Here is a 20915-nt window from a genome sequence, read left to right as displayed (position 1 = left end):
CTCAGTAACATTTAGAGTTTACCATCTCAAGGTTAGAGTAAAGAATATTATTTAGTATGTGCATTTGGAGCAGAACAGCCAAGTAAGTAACTGAGCACCAAGGGCCCTGCCAGGTACTGATAATCTTGCAGCAAAGACAGACCAGACAAACACCAGGTCCCACTCCATGTTGTGACAACAAGGATCCAGCTGTTTTGGGGGAGCATCAGAACCCCATATGCTCATTGCTCTGGGTTTCTTTAACCAACTGTTTCTATTCTACCTCTTAATTAAACATAGCCATGTTTTCTCATTATCCTGAACTCTGGATCATTTTTAAGGGTAGCTCTAGTCAAGAGATACAGCGCAATGAAGGAGCAATGCAATAAATAGCCTCTTATTTAACAAAAATCTGACTTTGGTCAAACTGTTCATCTTCTGGGGACCTAGATTCCCTCTTCATAGCAGTATGTTAATTAGATGCAGACTTAAGCCTCAATTATGTCAAAATAAAATTCAAGACTGTTAAACTATAGCATCTACCTTTACAAATACTTAAAGTGAGCTGCTAGAGTACTGTAACATAAAATCTTAGCCAAAAAAACAAAAACTACAACAAAATACTTGAAGCAAGACATTATATTACATTGGAGTAATGATTTCTGAATATCCATTAGTTTTATGAGTCATTGTATGTTGGCTGAGTTAGAACTGACATTTGTGTTTGCCTATTCTTCTATTGGCATTTTAAACATTGTCTTAACAATGAAATCCTCTTCGGACTGGCTTGCAAGTGAAATAATATAGAAAAACCAAAACTTGAATTACAGTCATTTGTGGGAATGCTGCTCAAAGGGTGGTCTGTGGACTGGGTCATCTGGAAATCTGTCAGAAATGCAGTATTAATCTCAGCCCCCTCCTCTGCCCCACCCCAGATGTACTAAACCAGAATGTGCATTTTTAAAAGATCTGCAGTGATTAAAATGTAATTAACATTCAAAAAGCATTGATTTGAGAGTTTCAAATATTATCAGCTTAGCTTCCATAACCCATGAGCATTTGGTTTCCCCTCCTCTCCCAGTAGATTCTATTCAGTTAAATTTGAATAAAGATGGTAACTGCTGAGTAAGTACTGCTGCTAACAGAAGGTACCTATTACCTACAAACAACTCTGAAACAACACACCACAATTTATTGAGTCATACCTTCTCATCCAATATTTAGTAAATAAATTTGTTTTAGTAAGTTATCAAAATCTGCAAATAATAAGCAAAACAGTGTTTGGTTGGGTCATTGACATTGGCAGGATAATTTCTTCATGGTGGCTTCTTGTGTTCTTGCTTCTTCCATCTGCCTGCCAGTCACCTACCTTCTGGATTCTGGATTATCTGCATAAGGCCATTTTTCCCTTGGACTTACCTGATTGCAAATTTGCAATATTCAATTTAAGGCATACCAAAGCATCATCTGTAAAGCTCCCTCTTATTCAAGCTGCATGCTCTGATGTAGTACTGTTTTCCCATTATTCCTCCTGTGTTCAGGGTGCCAGTTGGAGTGGAGGGACACATGTGCCAAGGCATCTATCTTTCTGGGGAGGAGGGTGGTTTTGCATTTTACAAACCAGAAATTTGGGGCAGAAAATCATTAGCTGCATCAAGAAAAGTTGTCACTGACCACATGTAGAAGACAACATTTTGCTCTCCAGTTTTATCATTTTGTATAAATTGAGGGAACTAGTATGCAGGTCTCACCTTACTCTCATTCTCTCAGAAACAATAATAGGAAATATTTTATACCTATTTTATGGAGTGTTCTGGTATCATCTGAGAAACCTAATGCATGCTGATTGTTTCTACTTTAGCCCCATAAACACAACCCCAGGATTTCTGCCAGAGTTCTAGTTCTGTAAGGTCAAGGTGGGGGGAGATGTTGAGCACAAACCACACTGCACACATTACCCACTCTCCAAAGAAATCCTGCAAAAGCACAGCCGAGTTCACAGTAGCTTTCTAATGCAGTCCAAACTGAATACGCTAACATCCGCCTAATTCTGAAAATTATCTACGCACAGCATGTGTATGTGCACAATAAGGCCATACGATGCAATGTGGCACAAACAATTAAAAGTTCTTTTCAAAGTGGAAATGCAAAATAGAACGAATATCTATTTTCTATAAATGAATCTAGCCATCTGCCTCACAAGAGCAGCAGCAGGACTACCCAAAACAGCAGAAACAGCAGCCTCTGGTGTTAACAATCTATTCTCAAATCTCATGCTCCACATTTCCCTGGCAAACAAGGCTAAAAATACAAGACAGGCAACAAATAGTCTCTTGGGATCTGCCATTCCATGCATGGTGTATTCAATCAGAGTAATATTTTCTGTTGAGATTCAAAATTGAAAAAAAAAAATGCAAGCTATCATATCAGAAACCAGCATTCAGAATTTTAAGTGTGATTCCAATCCCAGAGTATATTAAGCTGAATGGTGAGAGGGTGGTTGTTTTCATACAACATAAATCTCTGAGATTTATCTGAACATATTTACAGATTTATTTAAGTTACTCTAAATTCCTCATAACTCTCATAGCCATAGAGACATAATTTTAGCACTCTGTCACCAAAATACTAGGGTCACTTTATTTTCAGCAGTTTAGAAAATTATCCTAGTGGTGAGGTCTGGAGTCCCAGAAGCAAAGTTCAAGTCTAGGTCCATTATAAAGTAACTGTGGCCTTGAGCAAGTTATGTAATCTCCCTAAGCCCTTCTTGTCCTCTCTTAAAAATTAGAATAATAATAGTACTTACCTCCTAGTGTTATCTAACAGATTAAGTGAGTTTATACATATAAAGCATTTTGAATCATGAATGGCACACACCACATAGAATAATTACTATTTTTTCTTATTCAAACAAGTCTCAAAAATGCCTTCTCCTAGGGAATAAGCATAATATAAAGAGTGGTATCCAAAAGATGGTAGTTCTCAACTCAACATCGACCATTTAGCAAGTGAGGGAGCGAGCAGATGCAAGTGTCTTTACAGAAAGTGTGTAGCTGAGAATGTCAGGAAAGTTCCCAGTGGTGATTCAGTCCTGATGTTAGTTCATGAAGTCACCAGAATAAGGAGAACAGACAAAAATACAATGATAAAGCTGGTTAAGTGGCGCTGCTTGGAATAGGGAACAATCAGGATTAATGGCAAAGGCGCAATCAAGAAGGAGGGCACAGCTGGGCTCTCTGTGAATATATTCGCTTGTCCATTAAGAGGCCACCACCACCTTAAGGGGATGTTATGGAATACATCTTTCTTTTTATACCTCTCTTTGAGATTCGATTTTAATGCATGTGGTCTAGCTCTCAAGCCTGCATATTAACAAAGAAAAAAAGGCACAAGGGGAGCATATCAAATACTATCTGTACACCCAAGGCTTTGATAAGACTTTAAGATTGGAAATAATGTAAGTACTATCATTGGCAGGAGGTGGGCAGTTAAAAACAAGCTGACAAGTCTTTGGGAAAGAGAAAAGTCCTTCCCGAACTGATCAGACAGCAGGGTCAGGAACTCCCTACCCAATTTTATCCTACAGCCTGAGAGAACTCAGAGAACCTCTGGTCTCCAGGGCTTTCCCCACACTCAGGGTACTGCTGAAAGAACCATAGACTCACAGGAGGCCCATTCAAAGAGTAAGGAAGTATGAGAGGGGAGGGGGGCGTTACTGTTCTTCATAATATGGCTATGAAAAGGTAGTGAGCGCTGCCATTATAGGGCCAGGTGGGAACAATTCATCTCTTCTTTAAAACCACGGTGCTTAAAAGATCACTTGAGCAGAACACAGTGTTGGACAGGAAAAGAAGATGCCACTTAACTGTTGGAGCTGGGAGCACGACCCAAGAGTCAAAAAAGACAAACTCGACAGGAAATGAGAGAAGTGTCTTTCCCATAGCACTACAGGGGGTAATTTTTAAGGAAAATGAACAGAATGAGGAGGTACAATTAATGTTCACTAAGGATGAAATAACTATAGATTTAAAACTAGGCAGATAATTGAAGTATGCACAAACCATATGAGCCTCCTCGTGCCATAAATGCATTTAATATATATATATATATATATATATATAGTTACTGTAAGGAAGATTTCATTATCCAGGGAATTTTTTAAAAGCAAGGAATTGTGAACACTCAACAAATCTAGCACACCCTCCTCCCTGCCTTTAGACTTGGTTATATTATGACAATGTCCATTGTCCAATACAGGAATTACAATCAGATCAACAGCAATATTCCTTTTTCTCAAAGAACAAAAACAAATCCGTATGACAACATGATCAAGATCGAGTTATCACTTGGAAGGTCACGAATAACTTTTAAACAACCTTCTTTTAAGTTGGAAAGTGTTAAAACATAGAATAATCATGGAACCAGAGTGCCTTCCGTAAGGTATGCCACCAGTCAAGAGCACAAATCGAAAGAGGGAAGTCTTGCCAAAAAGAGGGAACGAGAACCATGCTTCTTGGACCATCTTAATAGTTTTCTTAAGGGAGTCCATTCCCCAAGTATCTTCTTCTTGGAGCTTATGCAAAGCCAATTTTCTGAAACCACCTCCCAATTCCGCCTCCCAATTTTCACCAAGTGCTCACAGAATGAAAATAAAAAAAAAAAAGAGTTGACGCAATCATTTTGGAAACAAATTAATGGTAAAGAAAAGGCTATTGGATCGTTTGATATTCTTTACCATCAAAGTAAATGACACAATTCTATACATCCTGTTGTATACTTAAAGTGGCATACCTTGGTCCAAAGCATTTGGAAAAAAACTATTTACTAGGATAAATGAGAACAACCTTGGACCAGCACCACAGTCTGGTGGGACTCCTCAGCCAGCATGCCCCAAGAGTGCAATTCATCAGCTTTTATTGAATCAGCACCGTCCTGGCCTGGCTGGGAGCACTTAAGCAACATCAAAACACACCCTTTGTTTATAAAACTCCATTGTGTCCACCTGTCCACAACCAGGTGCATTCGGCTTCACAGATTTCACATCCTGCTTACTGCTCATCTCTTGAGGAATCCCCAACAAATGTTAAAGGTAATGGCTTCATGCCCCGGAAAGTAAAACATTACCAGGGAAATATTAATCAGAATTACCACTCCACTCCATGTTCTTGAACATGACTATGATCTGTACAAGGCATTTGTTGTAAATAAGCTGCAGAGTGGATAGTATGTTTTCCAGGAGACCTTTAAAGAACAGCTTGCAGACAAGAGGTGCTAGCCTTAGTTTCACAGCCAACAAAACTCTATCCAAGATGCTTTTGGCATGCCCCACCTCTTGTTTGGATCTGGCTTCAAGACAACTCCGCCAACCAAAATCCAAGGGGTCAATGTATAAAGTCAATCATTGTTAGTAAGTGGGACTCATATATTTAGATCAACATTTACAAAAGAAAAGGCCCACTTTATCCCATAACAGTGTATTAAAAACAACTCAGCCGACTTTTCAAGGAGGCACTCTCCGTAGTAAATTAAATGGCTGAAGCTTATGCTTCTTCCAGCAAGGGAAAGAACTGTGCTTCACCATAATCCAGTGTGTGCAATCACAGAGGTTCATTTTTAAATCTCTGCTGCTTTATAAAAAGCCTGCTCCATTAAAGAAAAAAAAAAAGTTTTCAGGAAATGAAATGCAAATAGTCAGTGAACAGGATCATAAAATGGAAAGCTTCTCTCTACATTTATTTTTTTAAATTATTCTTTCCAGGCAGCACAACTGCTTTTAACACACCGTTAGCTTTCATAAAAATAAAATTATATTGTTCTTTTGTGATACTCCTCAACCGCTACCCCTTCTGTCTCGCGTTACTCAGTATATGTTCAGTGTTGCCAACAGAGCAGAAGGTGAGGTGGTCAGCGCAGTCCCACGCGCCAGTCCAACGGAAGGTAAATCATATAATGCAATCACATATTCTAACCCGAATGGATGGCACCCAGGGAAAGAGAACGGTCAAGATGAGCGGGAAGGAGAAGCTTCAGCATTACTTCAAACGTAAAGCCACAATATTCAAAGCTATGTCTGAAATTGCCCCTGATAATCTTGGACACAAGTCCGCGGAATTTATCATTAAGTTGATGCCCCCAGTCCTCACTCAAGGTGGAGCTTAAACCAGTTGAGAAATTTCACTCTGCTGGAGTCCCGAGAATCCAATGGGGGGTCTACGTTTTCTAAGTCAGGGGGAAAAAAAAAGCAGCGGTTTCCCTGCAGCTCAAAGGGGACCCCGTCCGCTAACTCCTAGCTAGAATGGGCAACCGAGTAGGGAAAAGAGACGTCTGGAGAGCGGCCTCCAGCCAACCGCGTATCTGGGCTCGGCAATGCAGGCGCAGTTAAACGCGGATGGTGCACACAGCCCTCCCTCCCGAGCTCCGGTGCACATGCGGCCTCCACGAAAGACAACCTAGTTTTTCCAAGAACCCCGGGCTAGCGAAGCCCGAGTGGTGACCAGATTAGGGGAGAGCTAAGGGGCTCCAGTTAGGAGGCTGCGCCCCGAAGGAGAAAAGGCACCTTCTCTTTTCAAGTCTGCCCTAAGAGACTCCCAACATGCGGGCCCGCTCCCTGGAAACTCTCGGACACTGTGGGCACCCACCCCTGGACGATCTCGCTCAGGAAGGTAGTGGAGATGACAGGGGAGAGCGAGATTGGAGTGAGGAGGTAGGTACTCCAGTCTGCAGCAATTGGGGTGGGCTTGGAAAATGGAGCCAGCCAAGAGAGTAAAGGGTAGGGGACCCGGTCACAGCAACCTGTAGGATTGCGGGTGACTGCAAACTTGGGGTGGGAGGCAGTGGCCCCTCCGGGGTCCTTCGCCCGAATTCCACCCGGTGGGGCTAGGCGCGCAGAGAGGTGCAGGGCGCAACTTGGAAAACCAACGCGATAGGTGCGGGTCCCGCTAAGTCATGCGGGCGCTCCCTCGCTCCCTCGCTCCCTGCCCCTCCGCAGGTTCTGCCCAGCGCTTACCTCGGGCAGCCGCAGCTCCCGCCGCCCAAAGACAGAGCCCCAGCCAGGGGAGCCACCCGCGCGCCCCTCCAGCGCGTCCTCCCGCGGCGGCCGCTCTCCCCATGCTCCTGGCCCGGCTCACGAGTACGGTTCCTCTTCCAAGCCCCGGGAGCCCGGGAGAGGCACGGACAGGCAGGGGCTGAGATGACGGGGTCGCGGGGATCTTTAGCGAGTGACTGCTCCGCAGACGCTCCCTACTGCAGCCGGGCAAGGCGCTCTGACCTGCCCCAGGCTGGGCTCCCGGAGGAAGCGCGCGCTCCCATCGCGCCCACGGCCGGGCCACCGCTGTCCCCGCGCCACTGCCCGAGCCGCCCGCCGTCCCCGCCGCGCGGCTCACAGCGCTCCGCGGCCGCCGCTGGGGTCTGGACTACCCGGCGGAGGAGGGAGTCCGCATCGCTAATGAGACCCCCGCGGCCGCCCCTTCTCCGCCCCTCCGCACGCCAGCCAATGAGCCGGGCCGGGGCGGGGCGGCGGGAGGGGCGGTGGCCGCGGCCGGCGCGCGGGGCTGGAGGCGCAGGTGAGCCCCGCGGCGGCGGCCCGCGCCCCCAGGTCCCTCCTCTTTCCCCGGGCAAGGAAGCCGTGCGTGAGGGCTGGGGAGGCAATTGCTGGCCTCGGGTCGTAGCAAAAGCCGCGGGCCTTTTGGAGGCCAAGGCACTTACCAAGAGGTGGGCACATCCGAGGCTTAACTCCCTCCTGCTGCCACGAAACCTGTTTCCTTCAACTTTCAGCCTTTTGATTCTGCCTTGTTTTTAAACATCAGGTCAGCCATCACACCTGAAAAATTCACAAGAAAAAAGAAAGACTTAAAGGTCAAGTGGGGTAACAATCAGGCGATTGAATCCATTTTTGTTGCTATGCTAAATATTAAAAAAAAAAAAAAGTGGGGAGATTACAGCCCTGGGTGCTTTAAGGGGTAGGTAATGGATTTTTTTAGTTTCCCCTAGTAATCCCCTTGTCTGTGGTCTGAGGCACCCCCTTCCCCCAACCCCCAATCCCTTAACTTTTCAGAAAGCTCACTCACTTCTGATGGTTCCTGTTTTGTTTGTTTTACTCTGGGCCCTGGGAATTGCCTTTCTTCTAACTATCAGGGTAAAAGAGAGTCATAGTGGGTTTTTGTAACAAGAAGGGAAAGAATTGTCTTAAAACTGTAGTTTGTTTTGAATAGACAGTCAAATCTTTATTTATTTGCTTTTGAAAGTAACTTCTACTTGCCTTATCCCTTCCTTTGCAGGAGTAACTTAAGAAAAAATGCCTTAAGACAGAATGTCAGGCCTCCCCGATGGCACAGTGGGTTGAGCACAGTGCTGTGAAGCTGTCCCCAGCCTCTGCAATGCAGGATCCATTCCAACCAGCCAGGGAGATTCCCACATGGTGTGGCAGACCTCTCCTGACTTGCCCACTGCTCCCCTCACCAGTGTATTATGGTTGTCTGCCTGTTCTGCTCCCTACTCTGTCTCTGGTGAATCCTCTCACCCTCCTGCGCCTCTGACCTGTACCCCAGCTCTTTTATAAAAATAAATAAATCCTAAAAAAACGCAGAGTTTCAAACAAAGAACATCTCTGGAGAATTATCCCTGAGTCTGGGCTCTACATCACTGCACAAAATGAGAGCCCTCCTCCCCACAAATAGCACTGGAACTCAGCTGGTCAGAGTTCCCTTTCCCTGGTTGACCCAAATAGAAAATGAAGTTGCGGTTTGAAAGAAGGATAAGTTTCCCAACATTTTCCCACTGTCCACACTCAATATTGATACAAGTAATTTGAAAAAATCCATTTATCTTGCCAAAGTGCTACCTGCTCCAAAACACCTTTCTCTGGAGAATAAACAGTTTAAAGTGAGGTAATTGTTCTGGATGAGGTAATTGTGCTACTGGCTTTCTGCTGAAGAACAAGGGGATGATAAGTAGAATGATTGATTCCCTGATAAGCACATATGCCATCCCTCTCCTGAGTACCACCAGACATGTGAATGTCAGGGAAAGGAGCCAATTGTTTCCAGGAGGCTTCTTGCAGCTCAATGAAAGGTTTGGGACCTGGTGAAAAAAAGCAAGCTCTAGGGAATGGATGTTTCACAGCAAAGACTGATGTGGGACCAGGTAGGGACTTGCCTGAAAATCTCTTTAGAATCTTGGTAAATGAGGGTTTTGTCCTTTTCCTCTGAGAAGGTGAATTGAGAATTAATCTACCAAATATGCCTTACCTGTCTTCTGGAAAATAGTCATTCATTTTCTGACTTTCTTTATTCTTCAAGACTATGTGGCACTTCTATCACAAATGAGTATTTTCTAAAAAGAAAAGAAAAAGAAATCACTATGTTTCCGAGATAGTATTTAAGGATTACTACTATCCCCAGAGGGAAGCAAAAGAAAAAAACAGTTTCATTTTTGAAAACAATAACTAGGAAATAGATGAGCTAATATTAGGTTAATAACTGAAGTAAAATTGCAATGACAAGAGAGAAAGAGGGAAAGCAAGGACCTGCGGTGCATACTCGACTCCTGGAATGGGGCTTTCATGTCTATTATTTTTATTAGAGCAGAACCTATCCCTGATGCAGCAGGTGAGAAGGGTCAGGTCAAGTGTAGATGTGATTTGCTCATGACAACGTGTGTAAATGACTAAATATCAGTATGAGACACCCATGTGTGCAGTTCTAAACCCAAGATGAAGGTTGAGGTAGTGTCCATTCAATCAGGTTTTCCAGAGATAGAAACATCTCACTTCCTCTTCCATACAATTATTTAACTACTAGATTGGGAGAATTTGGATCCTCAGTATCTCCCCCCCACACACGCACACATATTATCCACCATTTATTAATTATATGCTATTAATAATTATGTTCAACGTATTGATATAACACATATTAACCTAATGCTGCCTATTTTAAAACATACATGAGTTGTATTCCTTTCCATTTAGGGAAACATCTACACACATTAGGAGGAATGAATGGAGTAGCCTGCTGATGATCAGCGTTTCTGGTCAAGGAGCAGGTGTGTAGAAGGAAACTGGCTGGGACGCCACACTGCTGCATCACCTGGGACAAATCAACAACTGCCAGTCTCAATTTTTCCATCTATAAAATGAGAGTGTTTGACTAGCAGATTCTGAGATCAGTCCTATTTAAGATCCATCATTTTCAACTAGTAAGTTATAATTTTGAATATTCAGTACAACCAAATTGGAAATGAAATCAATCATTCTGAAACTGGGACAATTACATAATAAATACATTGTAACTTAGATTATTTTGATTTATAGCATACCTACAAGTATTAGCTATAAGCAGGTAATATTATTTTAATATGTAGAAATTTTCAAGCTTTTTAATTTCTTGTTTTAAGAATTGATTATGTTTATTTTCTAACACTTTATCCATAAAGGTGAAGAGATAGAACAGTTCTACCTTTTTCATTACCTTTTTTTAGTGTTGAGATATAAAGGATACATAACATTATACTAGTTTTAGGTGTACAACATATGACTTGATAAAGGTATATATTATGAAATGATCATTACAATAAGTTAACACCCAATGCACACATAGAATGTTTAAGTTTTTTTTTTTCTTAGCAACTTTTAAATATACAATATTTTAGAGTACAGTCACCATTCTGTGTATCACTTCTCCAGGCTTATTTATTTGTAACTGGACAATTTTATATCTTGATCTCTTTCACCCATTTCTCCCCACCCCTCTCTAGTTCTGTTCTCTGTTATTGGAGATGATTTTTGGTCTTTGTATTGTTACATTAGTTCACTTAGCATGATGCCCTCAAGTTCCATTCCTTTTGTCTCAATGACAGAATTTCCTTCTTTTGTATATTTTTTTAAATAACTCCTAGTCACTTTGTCTTACAAAACAGAAAATATTTGAGTCATGTCAAACCCGAAGCAGGGAAGATAGAGATTGGATATGGTCACCTAAATCCTTCCAAGTATAATGAATATTTTAAAGGGCTTTACCATAATTTGTAAGGTAAGTTTTGTACAAAGTTTCCCCTCCCTTATCCAAGGTTTCTCTTTCCACAATCTCAATTACCCATGAACAACTACGATCTAAAAATACTAAGATATCTTGAGAGACCACATTCACAAAACTTTCATTACATTATATTGTTATCATTGTTCTATTTTATTATTAGTTATAATTTTTTATCTCTCACTGTCTTCTTTATAAATTCTATTTTATAATAGGCATTTATGTATAGGATAAAACACAACATATATAGGGTTTGGTACTGTCCACCGCTTCACACATTCACTGGAAGTCTTAGGATGTCTCCTCCCTGCAGATAAGCTATACTGGCAAAATTGTCTGTGGAAAAAGAAATTAAATATTCAGTCAAACTAAAAGTTAAAGAAGATAAAAATATCATACAGGAGTAAGGAGGAATAATTGTTGTTCTAGGAGATGGAGAAGAAAAAGAGGAGTCAAGAAGTTGGAGGGAATCTATGCTTGCTAAGATGTGGCCTTTCTCCTCGGAACCCCAAATCATCAATGGAAGTGAGTGACTTCTTATGAAAAATGGTGAAGGGATATACTTTGAATCAGATTACTAAAGACAAAACAGAGAGAAGTAAGAGAAAGGACCTTAGACATAGAAACTTTCAGAAAGCATGGAGAAATTTTCTGACTCCCCTAAACCAAGGAGCAGAAAGTGATTCATTTAAAATTTCATCAAAAGCGAGGGATCACAAGCCTTTTGGGAATAGAATACAACTAGAGCTGAAAGGAAGAAGACAAGGTCTTGGGATCACCGAATGAAGACTTAGGGGAAGAAGAGCTGAAAAGAACTCCATAGTACACTCATGCATCCTCTAACACCTAATATTCTTAACTGCATAGGCAATTTTAGCTATATCTTCTGTAAAAATCTTTCTTTCAATTTCTAGGGCCTGTTTTAGATTGCAAATCCTTTCCTAGGCTTGGGACTTAGAGTCAATCGTCCCACACTGGGATGCTAACATTGTAGCTTTCCTCCTCTCTGAACCTGACTACTATTTTTAAAGACCTAATTAATTATTTCTAGCTCTGCCCCTGCAGGATGTTTCTGATAAAATCCACTGTCGCTATTAATCATACTATGACGATAATACATAGAGGAAGGCCAAAAATCAACTGGACAAAAGAGCAACAGCTGGTAACTTCAATTGGTGAGCTTGACAATGCAATTAAATGAGATAGTCTACAAGCAAATTTCCACTGAAATACTCAGTGCCAGTCATTTCTCCAGGAAGGTCTTGTTCAATCAGAAGAGCACATTTTAGAAATGTATGCAACTTACAAAGAACATGCTGAATTTCATTCACCATGGTGTGCTTACAGCCCCTTATGATTCTTGGATCCGCTGGAAGCCAGGGTGGGGGTTGGATGGGGGAGAAGGATTTTAAAAGCCAGTGATGTGATGTGAGTAGTTCACACGCAGTGTTCTGTCTGTGTACAATGATCCTGGTTAACAACCTTCCCTGTTCAAGGCAATATGGGATCGTTTGTTAAGTAAACTCTCTCGCACACAAAATTAAAGAAGTCTATTTTAGATATTGGGCTATGAAGCTGCAATAAAGTGCAAAAGTCCAATACATTTGTTTAAAAAGGGCAGCGGGGCACTGAGATAAAACTCTAAATACACTACTTTTTCCTGACATGGCAAATGTGCCTTCCCCATTTTGTACACTGGGAATTCTCCCTGAAATCAGGCATCTTGGCGTTTCAGCTGCAGATGCTGACACAGATGAATGGAAGAACTTAAAAATGTTAACAACAAACAATTCTTTGGCAATAAAATTAATGTGTTAGTGCTTTCAAAAAATAATAAACCATGATGTGTTAACCCAAAAAGGAGGTAGCCTCTGATGATAGCATAACTGTGCAACCTATGAGTGACCTAACTTTGACATTTAGCATTAGAAACAGTGTGACAATTTGCACACCAGCATTTCCTGGTCTTGGTAGTAGCTTTGTATCTTTCCATATGAGGAGATGGGAGGAAATTAACATGATTCTTACTAATAGAGGATGATCCCAAACATCCCTTTTGTGGGATGTGAATTTATAACAGGTTTTTACTGCACAGGTTAGTTTTGTCTGCTGACTCCTTTCACACCCTGGCATGGGGCATCATTCATTCATTCATTTGTTCCTCTTATCTGTTCTGGTAGGAGGCCCTGTGCTTGTTGGGTAGACAGAGAAGACAAGGGAAAAGATATCTGAAGACAAATGAAGTACATTTATAGTTCAAAGTCATGTGACTACCATTAGTGTCCTCTAAACCGCAGAAATATACCACACAGCACCCTCCAAATAGATTGAGGGCCTGGGGAAACCATTACCCTGGAGATTCTGGTCAGGAATAGAAGCAAGAGTGAAAATGTGATAAGTGACACAAACTCACATTTCAACCTCCCAACCCTTCATTCATGTTATGAGACCTGGAGGTTTTTGATTTCCTGGGATCTGGAACATCTATGAGAACAAGTCAGAAAAGCAGGAAAAGTAGAGTTTGATGCAGAGTTTCCGGTAAACAGTAATGAATAAGCTCAGCAGATATCTTTTTACACTAACACTGCCCTACTTACACCAGAACCTTTGTTCTGAGCAATAGATAGGTAGAGTTAGGACAAGATGTGCACGCAGAAGTTGGAGGCTAGAAGGGAATACATTCCCTGTTTGAAGCACCAGAATTCTGCCCTTCCCCACACCCCACAAATAAAAACAAAACAAAAGAAAGAAGTATTGGCCTCAGGAACAAACTGTGATAAAAAGAAATGTACACATTTAGGGTATGGCTTATCTGAGAACCCTTAAGAGAAACAAGGCATTTGGACAAATGCCATCGACCTATCACTAAGAAATAACTTTTCTGAAAGGTAAAATAAAACCAACTTGGCAATATAATTTATTTCTGTTTTCCTTTTCTTCTCTCATTTTCCTTTTTCCTTCAGCTCCCTTAAATTCTACACTGGAATAGATATTATAAATTAATCCCTGTCACTAAATGAAGCATGACAACTCTAGTAGATGCTTTAAAAGCAGGACTGAATTAACTCTTACATGATTCCAATTGCAGAAGTGAAAAAAGAAAATGTAAACTTAATAAATAGAATCATTGCCAATATTCAAAGAAAGCTTTGATTTTTCTGGTCCAAATCCTACCAACTTCTTCCAGTTCTCCACCTTTATAGCAAAATATATTAAAAAATTAAAAACTATGAATTTATAATTTGTTATATCTTAAGGTTCAGGCAGTAGATTTAAAAGCATTCATTAGTAAATGGCTGTCATGCATTTTGAAGGATAAAAGATCTGCTTTACATGTTAAGTAGTATTTTACTGAAAATAAAATTTAAGAGAGTACCATTTGCAATTTAATTCAACCACATATTCCACTCATCTTGTCAGGTATAAGGATGACTTCATACCAATTCATGGACCAGCTCCTAGAGATGGACAATCTAGTTCTAGGAGAGATCATCGGAAGGCCATGATTATCATTAGTGCTTTTGTAAGAAACTAAGTCAAACAGAAAATACATAAATTATATAAATAAATAAATTATTAAAAATATGTGACGGCACTCCCTGGTGGCATAAGGGGTTAAGCACTGCATTATGAAGCAATCAGCAGCCTCTGTAGCATGAGTTCGATCCCTGGCTGGCCAGGGAGCAACCCACATGGTGCAACAGACCTCTCCTGAATCGCCCACTGCTTGCTCCCCCCAGCAGTGTACTTTATGGTCAGTCTGCCTGTTCTGTTCCCCACTCTGTCTCTGGAGAATCCTCTCACCCCCCGCATCTCTGGCCTCTACCCCAGCTCTTGTATGCATAAATAAATAAATCTTTAAAAAAATATGTGGAATATAAAGCATCTGAACTCAGAATCAGATAAAGAAAAGCTTAAAATCTAATTCTTAAAAGCTGACTACAAAGCTAAAGACCAAGGGGGAGCAGGGATTGAGAAGGGGTAAGAACAAAGAGGGAAGGAAGCACAGTGGGCTGGTGGAGGAATATTGGGAGTCTTTCTTGCCACCCCAAACTGAGGAGTGAGTTGACATCCTGAAACTGCTGTTCCTATAGATGATAACAGCTGTCATTTACTTGACAGAAGTATTACAATATTTGAATACATGAAACTTTGCAGTCATCTCAATAGGTGCTAAAAGATTACTAGTATTTGCATATATTATGACTAAAAATTATTAAACTATAAAGAATAAGACCCTCTTATGATTGGTAATTTTTCCAAACCCAGAACCCGAATTATAAAGCAAAATATTTGTCATTCTTGTTAAAATTATGAATGAGCTAGAATGCTATCACTCTAGTCATTTAACAATTTTCAGGATGATTCATCCATTACAATACATTATCTTAAAATTATACTTATTTAAAAGGAGACTTGTGAAGAAATATTTTATATATGCAGTGTTTTTTACATAGAAAATCTCAGAACTAAACTCTAAAGATGACTAAAGTTGAGAAATTTTTATTTACACATCACATACATCACATGTCTGACAAAGGACTAATGTCCAAGATCTACAAAGATTTTAAACAACTCAAAAAAAAAATAGAATCTGATCAAAAAATGGGCAGAGTTAAATAAACACTTTTCCAAAGAAAACATACAGATGGCCAACAGGTACATGAAAAAATGATTTTCATCACTTATCAGAGAAATGTAAATCAAAAGGACAGTGAGTACGACCGCATTGCTGAGATAATGCAACATACCGAAAGTCCAGAAACAACAACTGTTGGTAAGGGTGTAGAGAAAAGGGAACCTTTGTATATTGCTGGTGAGAACATACACTGGTCTAGCCCACATGGAAAACAGCATGGAGTTTTCTTGAAATTTATTTATAATTGATCTACCATATGACACAGCAAGTCCACTCCTAGGAATCTATCTGAAGAATGCAAAAGTGCTAATTTAAAAGAGGTACATACTCTCCCATGTTTACTGTAGCACTATCTATAATAATCAAGTTATGAAAACAATCAAAATGCCCAAAGGCAGATGAGTAGATTAAGAAGATGTAGTACATATACACAATGGTATACTACTCTGTGATAAAATGAAAATGAACATGGATGGGACTGGAGGGGCTTATATTAAGAGAAATAAGTCACAAGGACAAAGACAAATACCAGATTATTTTGCTCATATGGTATAGAAATGAAACAAACGAATAGAAATATAACCAACAAACCCTTAAAATCTGGCTGTAGAATTGAAGCTTTTGGGAGGAAAGTGGGTAGGGTGCTACAGGCCTACATCTGGGAGCAGTTCCCATGGCCTATGATGGATCAATTTGGGTGTTTCAGTGATGGATATGGTGTTGTAACATACATCTGAAGGGGTAGGAACCTATTCCCTTCAAATTTTATACAATGTTGTAAACCACTATTTTATTTATTAAAATAAATAGTATCAATTTATTTATGTAGAAAAAACATTAAGATATCAATGAATAAATTTTAAAAAATGGAGATTTTTGCTGGTGGTACCAGAAACAAAAATAGGAACCTAAACAATGTTACATATAATATCCCAGTCTTCACTATAGAACATAATTGAGTTCCCTTCGAACTAAGGGGGAAATGCAGAGATTAAAATAAAGACCTGAGAACCTGAATGTTAAGCTTACTCTAAGGCTGTGATTTCTGAAGAGTTGAAAGATCCACAGCTTGGAGCCTTATATTTTAACTATAAATTTGGGGCTATAAGACAAATTCTTGGATCATCAGAAAGGAATGAATAGGACTTGAGATCTTTAGAGTATCTAGATATCCATAAAGAACTTCAAAATACTGAACTGAATTGTAGACTAGAAATATCCACTTGCCAACAAAGAGAGGTCACAAGAAGCCTCATATTTTTGACCTACAATCTAGGTTTTAAAATGTTTCTAAGAATTTTAAATAAGAAGACTTCCTGAAAATAGGTTAGAAGGTCAAAATTGTATGATTTCTGTGGTTACAGAAAATTAAAAGCATGCAATAAACTGGCACTAGATGGGCAGTGTTACAGGCTAGGTAGCATTAAAAAAAAATGATGTTTGCTTTGGAGAATGAACACTTGAACACTGGAATTTTTCTGCATAGAACTCAGACAAATATGAGCTTTTAAGATGGTTGACAGATTCCAGGAAATAAGCCTCAATAAGAGGTCATCAACATAAGCAACAGACTGAAGGACTGCAATACTCAGAAATACGGATATTGCAATTTTTAAATAAAAATTCAATAACCCCTTTATATATACTTAACTGAACATATGGACAAGAAACAAGATGCCATACACAAAGACAAATAAATATGAAAAGAAACTGATGAGATCATACCTACAAGGATGGTCATAGGTTATTCTGTTTCAAGAAGTGTTTCATATCCTTTAAATGCTTTTAAACCAGCACAAAATTAGTAGACAGGAATAGTTCAGTTAGTGTTGATATAGCTGTCCCAAAGCAGCTGAAGACACACTTGCAGGGCAGAATTTCTGAAAATACAATTGAGAAACAAAACAGAATTCAATCAATAGAGATATTGTTTTATCTAACTTGGTAGGCTTGGTGGGCTACAGAATACAGCAAATATTTCAGAGTATTAAAAACTTGATAGAGGAAATACTTCTACCTCTGGAGGCATTGAGTGTCGGTAAATCTTATCTGAAAAAAAAAAAAAACAAACGAATAAAACTGGATAATATGAACCATTGCAAGGCTCTGAAAATGGGGGGAAATGAAACAAATCAAGAAGAAAAAATGAAAAGAGTTTGAGGGTAAGAACAGAGGGAGTATGAACTTCTGGCTTGTGGAAGCTCCTGTCTTTCCTCTGCTTCATAAGTCAGAATGGTAGCTTTATAAACAAATGACTGGCCAAAATTCCTATCAATTTACTGCCATAGAGGCAGACTCAGTTTTTGGCAGGGTGACATCTTATAGCTATGTCAGCTTTAAGTGGCAAATTCCATAGGAAATGAAGGGGAAACCCCTGCAACTGTGCTCAACCAAGATTGAGGTCCCGATTGTGGCAAGTAGACAATCAGGCTGAAATTAATGTGAAATGTTGGGCAGGTGAAAGCCACAGGAGAGCAGAGATAAGTTTTCCATACATACCTGCCTGATTGAAAAGGTATATACAGAAGCAAAGGAGACTTCAGAGAATCCAGAAAAAATATAAGGCACAGAAATATGGGAACTGATTAATTTAAATGTGTTCTCCAACCTACATACAGATATAACTGCCGAGGATGGCAGCCTTATGGGCTTCAGGTGTCTGCATATAAACTCTTTCCAAGTCAATGACTAACCACTAAAGAATCAAGGACAAACTCTAGCTAATGAGTAGGCAGCATATTTCTTTTTTTTTTTTTTTAAAGATTTAATTATTTATTTAGTTATACAAGCACTGGGTACAGTCAGAAGCGCGGGAGGGTGAGAGAATTCACCAGAGCCAGAGCGGGGAGCAGAGCAGGCAGAAGGACCGAAGTACACTGCTGAGGGGAGCAGCGGGCGGCAGGAGAGGTCTGCGCGCCATGTGGGACCCTCCTCCAGTGGCTGGGGAGCAGCTGGGGATCGAACCGCGCTGCAGAGGCCACGGGCAGCTTCGCAACCCAGCGCTCAACCGCTGAGCCACCGGGGAGGCCCCATATATTTCTTAAATAAGAGAAAAGAAGAAAAGAAAATGAACAGCTCCTGGAATATTTCTACAATATATTATTTTAAATTTCTAATTCTTAAGCAAAAATTATGAAACATGCATAAAACAGGAATGTGTGACCTATATTCAGGAAAAAAAGATAAACAATAGAAACTGATCAAGTGAGCATCAGTAAACTCTTAAGGGACTCCAAGTAGCCAAAACAATCTTGACAAAGGAAAGCTCACATTTTCTGACCTCAACACTCACTACAAAGTTATCATTATCAAAACAGTGTGGTATTAGCATATAACAGATTATAGAACAATAAAGTAGAAGGGCCCAGAAACAAACCCTAAACACATACAGTCAAAAGATTTTTCTACAATGATGCTACTTTCATTCAATGAAGAAAGGACAATATTTCCAACAAAGGGTGCTGAGAAAATATATTGTCTATCCACATGCTTTAGAATGAAGCTGAATGCTTTCCTTATACCATATGGAAAAACAAACTCCAAAGATCCAAAACATAAATGTAAGATCTAAAACTATAAAAATCCTAGGAGGAAATATAGTGGCAATGTTTCATGACACTGGATTTGACAATGATTTATACTAAAAGCACAGAAAAAAAAAGAAGAAAAAAAGTAGAAAATTTGGACTTCACTAAATTAAAAATGTTTGTGCATCAAAGGATGTTATGAAAAAATGAAAATCACATGGAATGAAAAAAACTCTTTGCAAATCATATATTTCATAAGAGATTAAAGTCCAGAATAGATAAGTCATTTCTACAACTCAACAATAACAAAACAAACATCAAAAATGGACAAAGTATTTCAATAAACATTTCTCTAAATGAAAACTAAGATGACTGAAAAGTAAATGAAAAATGCTAAATATCACTAATCATTAGGGAAATGCAAATCAAAGTCACAGTGAGATACTTGTTTGCATTCTTCAGTATTTTTATTATAGAAAATAACAATTGTTGGCAAAGATGTGGAGAAATGGCGCGCAGACCTCTCCTGCCACCCGCTGCTCCCCTCAGCAGTGTACCTCGGTCCTTCTGCCTGCTCTGCTCCCCGCTCTGGCTCTGGTGAATTCTCTCACCCTCCCGCGCTTCTTACTTTACCCAGTGCATGTATAAATAAATAAAAATAAATCTTAAAAATAAATTTAAAAAAAAAAGATGTGGAGAAACTGGAACTTTTATTCCTTCCTTTATTCTTATTGTAAAATGGTGCAGCTGCTATGGAAAACACTATGGTGGTTCCTAAAAAATATTAAAAATAGAATTACTATTTGATCCAGTAATTCAACTCCTGGGTATACACACAAAAAATTGAAAGCATTGGGCCTCCCTGGTGGCGCAAGTGGTTGAGCGCCACACTGTGAAGCTGTCCGCAGCCTCTGCAGCGCAGGTTTGATCCCAGAAGGCTGGCAAAAATCCCACATGGTGAAGCAGACCACTCCTGTCTCACCTGCTGCTCCCCTCAGCTGTTTATTTCATCAGTCAGCCTGTTCTGTTCCCCACTCTGTCACTAGTGAATCCTCTCACCCTCCTGCGCATCAGGGCTGTACCCTGGTTCTCGTATAAAAATAAATAAATCTTCAAAAAACAAATTGAAAGCATTGACCTCAAGTGGTTATTTGCACACTCATGATCACATCAACAATATTCACAATAGGTAAATGATAGATGCACTTATATGTCTGTTGGCAGACAAATGAATAAAACATTATGCTATAAACATATAATGGAATGTTATTCAGAATTAAAAGTACTGAAATTCTGACAGATGCCTTTACAAAAAAGAATCTTAAAGACGTGTTGCAAAGTGAAATTGGCAAACACACTGGACAGATATATAATTTTGCTCTGAGAGATACCTACAACTGTCAAATTCATAGAGCCAGAAAAAAAAAAAAGTGGTAGTTATGATGAGCACTATGGAGAGGATAGATTCGGGAGTTGTTCTTTAAATGGTACAGAGTATCAGTTTGAAAAAGTGAAACAATTCTTGAGTTGGATGGTGGTGATGGTTGCACAGCAATATGAATGCCATTAAATCATATATAAAAAGTGGTGGAAGGGTAACATTCATATTTTATGGATTACCACAGAAAAAAAGAATAATTTTGCAAAATCCTGTATTGGGATTTAGCATGTCAACATTGTACGAATGAAAAGGAACTTCCTTAAACTGTTAATAGATAGCTATAGTTATCATTGTAACAG

General features: G+C 39.8%; 1 protein-coding gene across 9 annotated transcripts in view; it reads right to left on the bottom strand.

Moving 5' to 3' along the window:
- UNC5D (unc-5 netrin receptor D) overlaps window positions 1-20915 on the bottom strand; it is a 726786-nt gene that overhangs the window by 513482 nt on the left and 192389 nt on the right. For 6 of the 9 annotated variants that reach the window (XM_054700876.1, XM_037526675.2, XM_054700870.1 and 3 more), the window contains exon 1: window positions 6986-7314. In XM_054700876.1, coding sequence (XP_054556851.1) covers window positions 6986-7088 — 103 coding nt within the window. In that variant the 5' untranslated portion in view covers window positions 7089-7314. Of the gene's footprint in view, window positions 1-6985; window positions 7416-7683; window positions 7799-9224; window positions 9310-17373; window positions 17529-20915 lie in introns of those variants that run through there. The other 3 variants (XM_054700868.1, XM_054700869.1, XM_054700865.1) reach the window with 3 other exon arrangements.

This window comes from Talpa occidentalis, unplaced genomic scaffold (genome assembly GCF_014898055.3).
Source record: "Talpa occidentalis isolate TD23 unplaced genomic scaffold, MPIMG_talOcc4v2.1 talOcc4.4, whole genome shotgun sequence".
NCBI classification, from domain to species: domain Eukaryota; kingdom Metazoa; phylum Chordata; class Mammalia; order Eulipotyphla; family Talpidae; genus Talpa; species Talpa occidentalis.
This window is presented reverse-complemented; position numbering and strand designations above follow the sequence as displayed.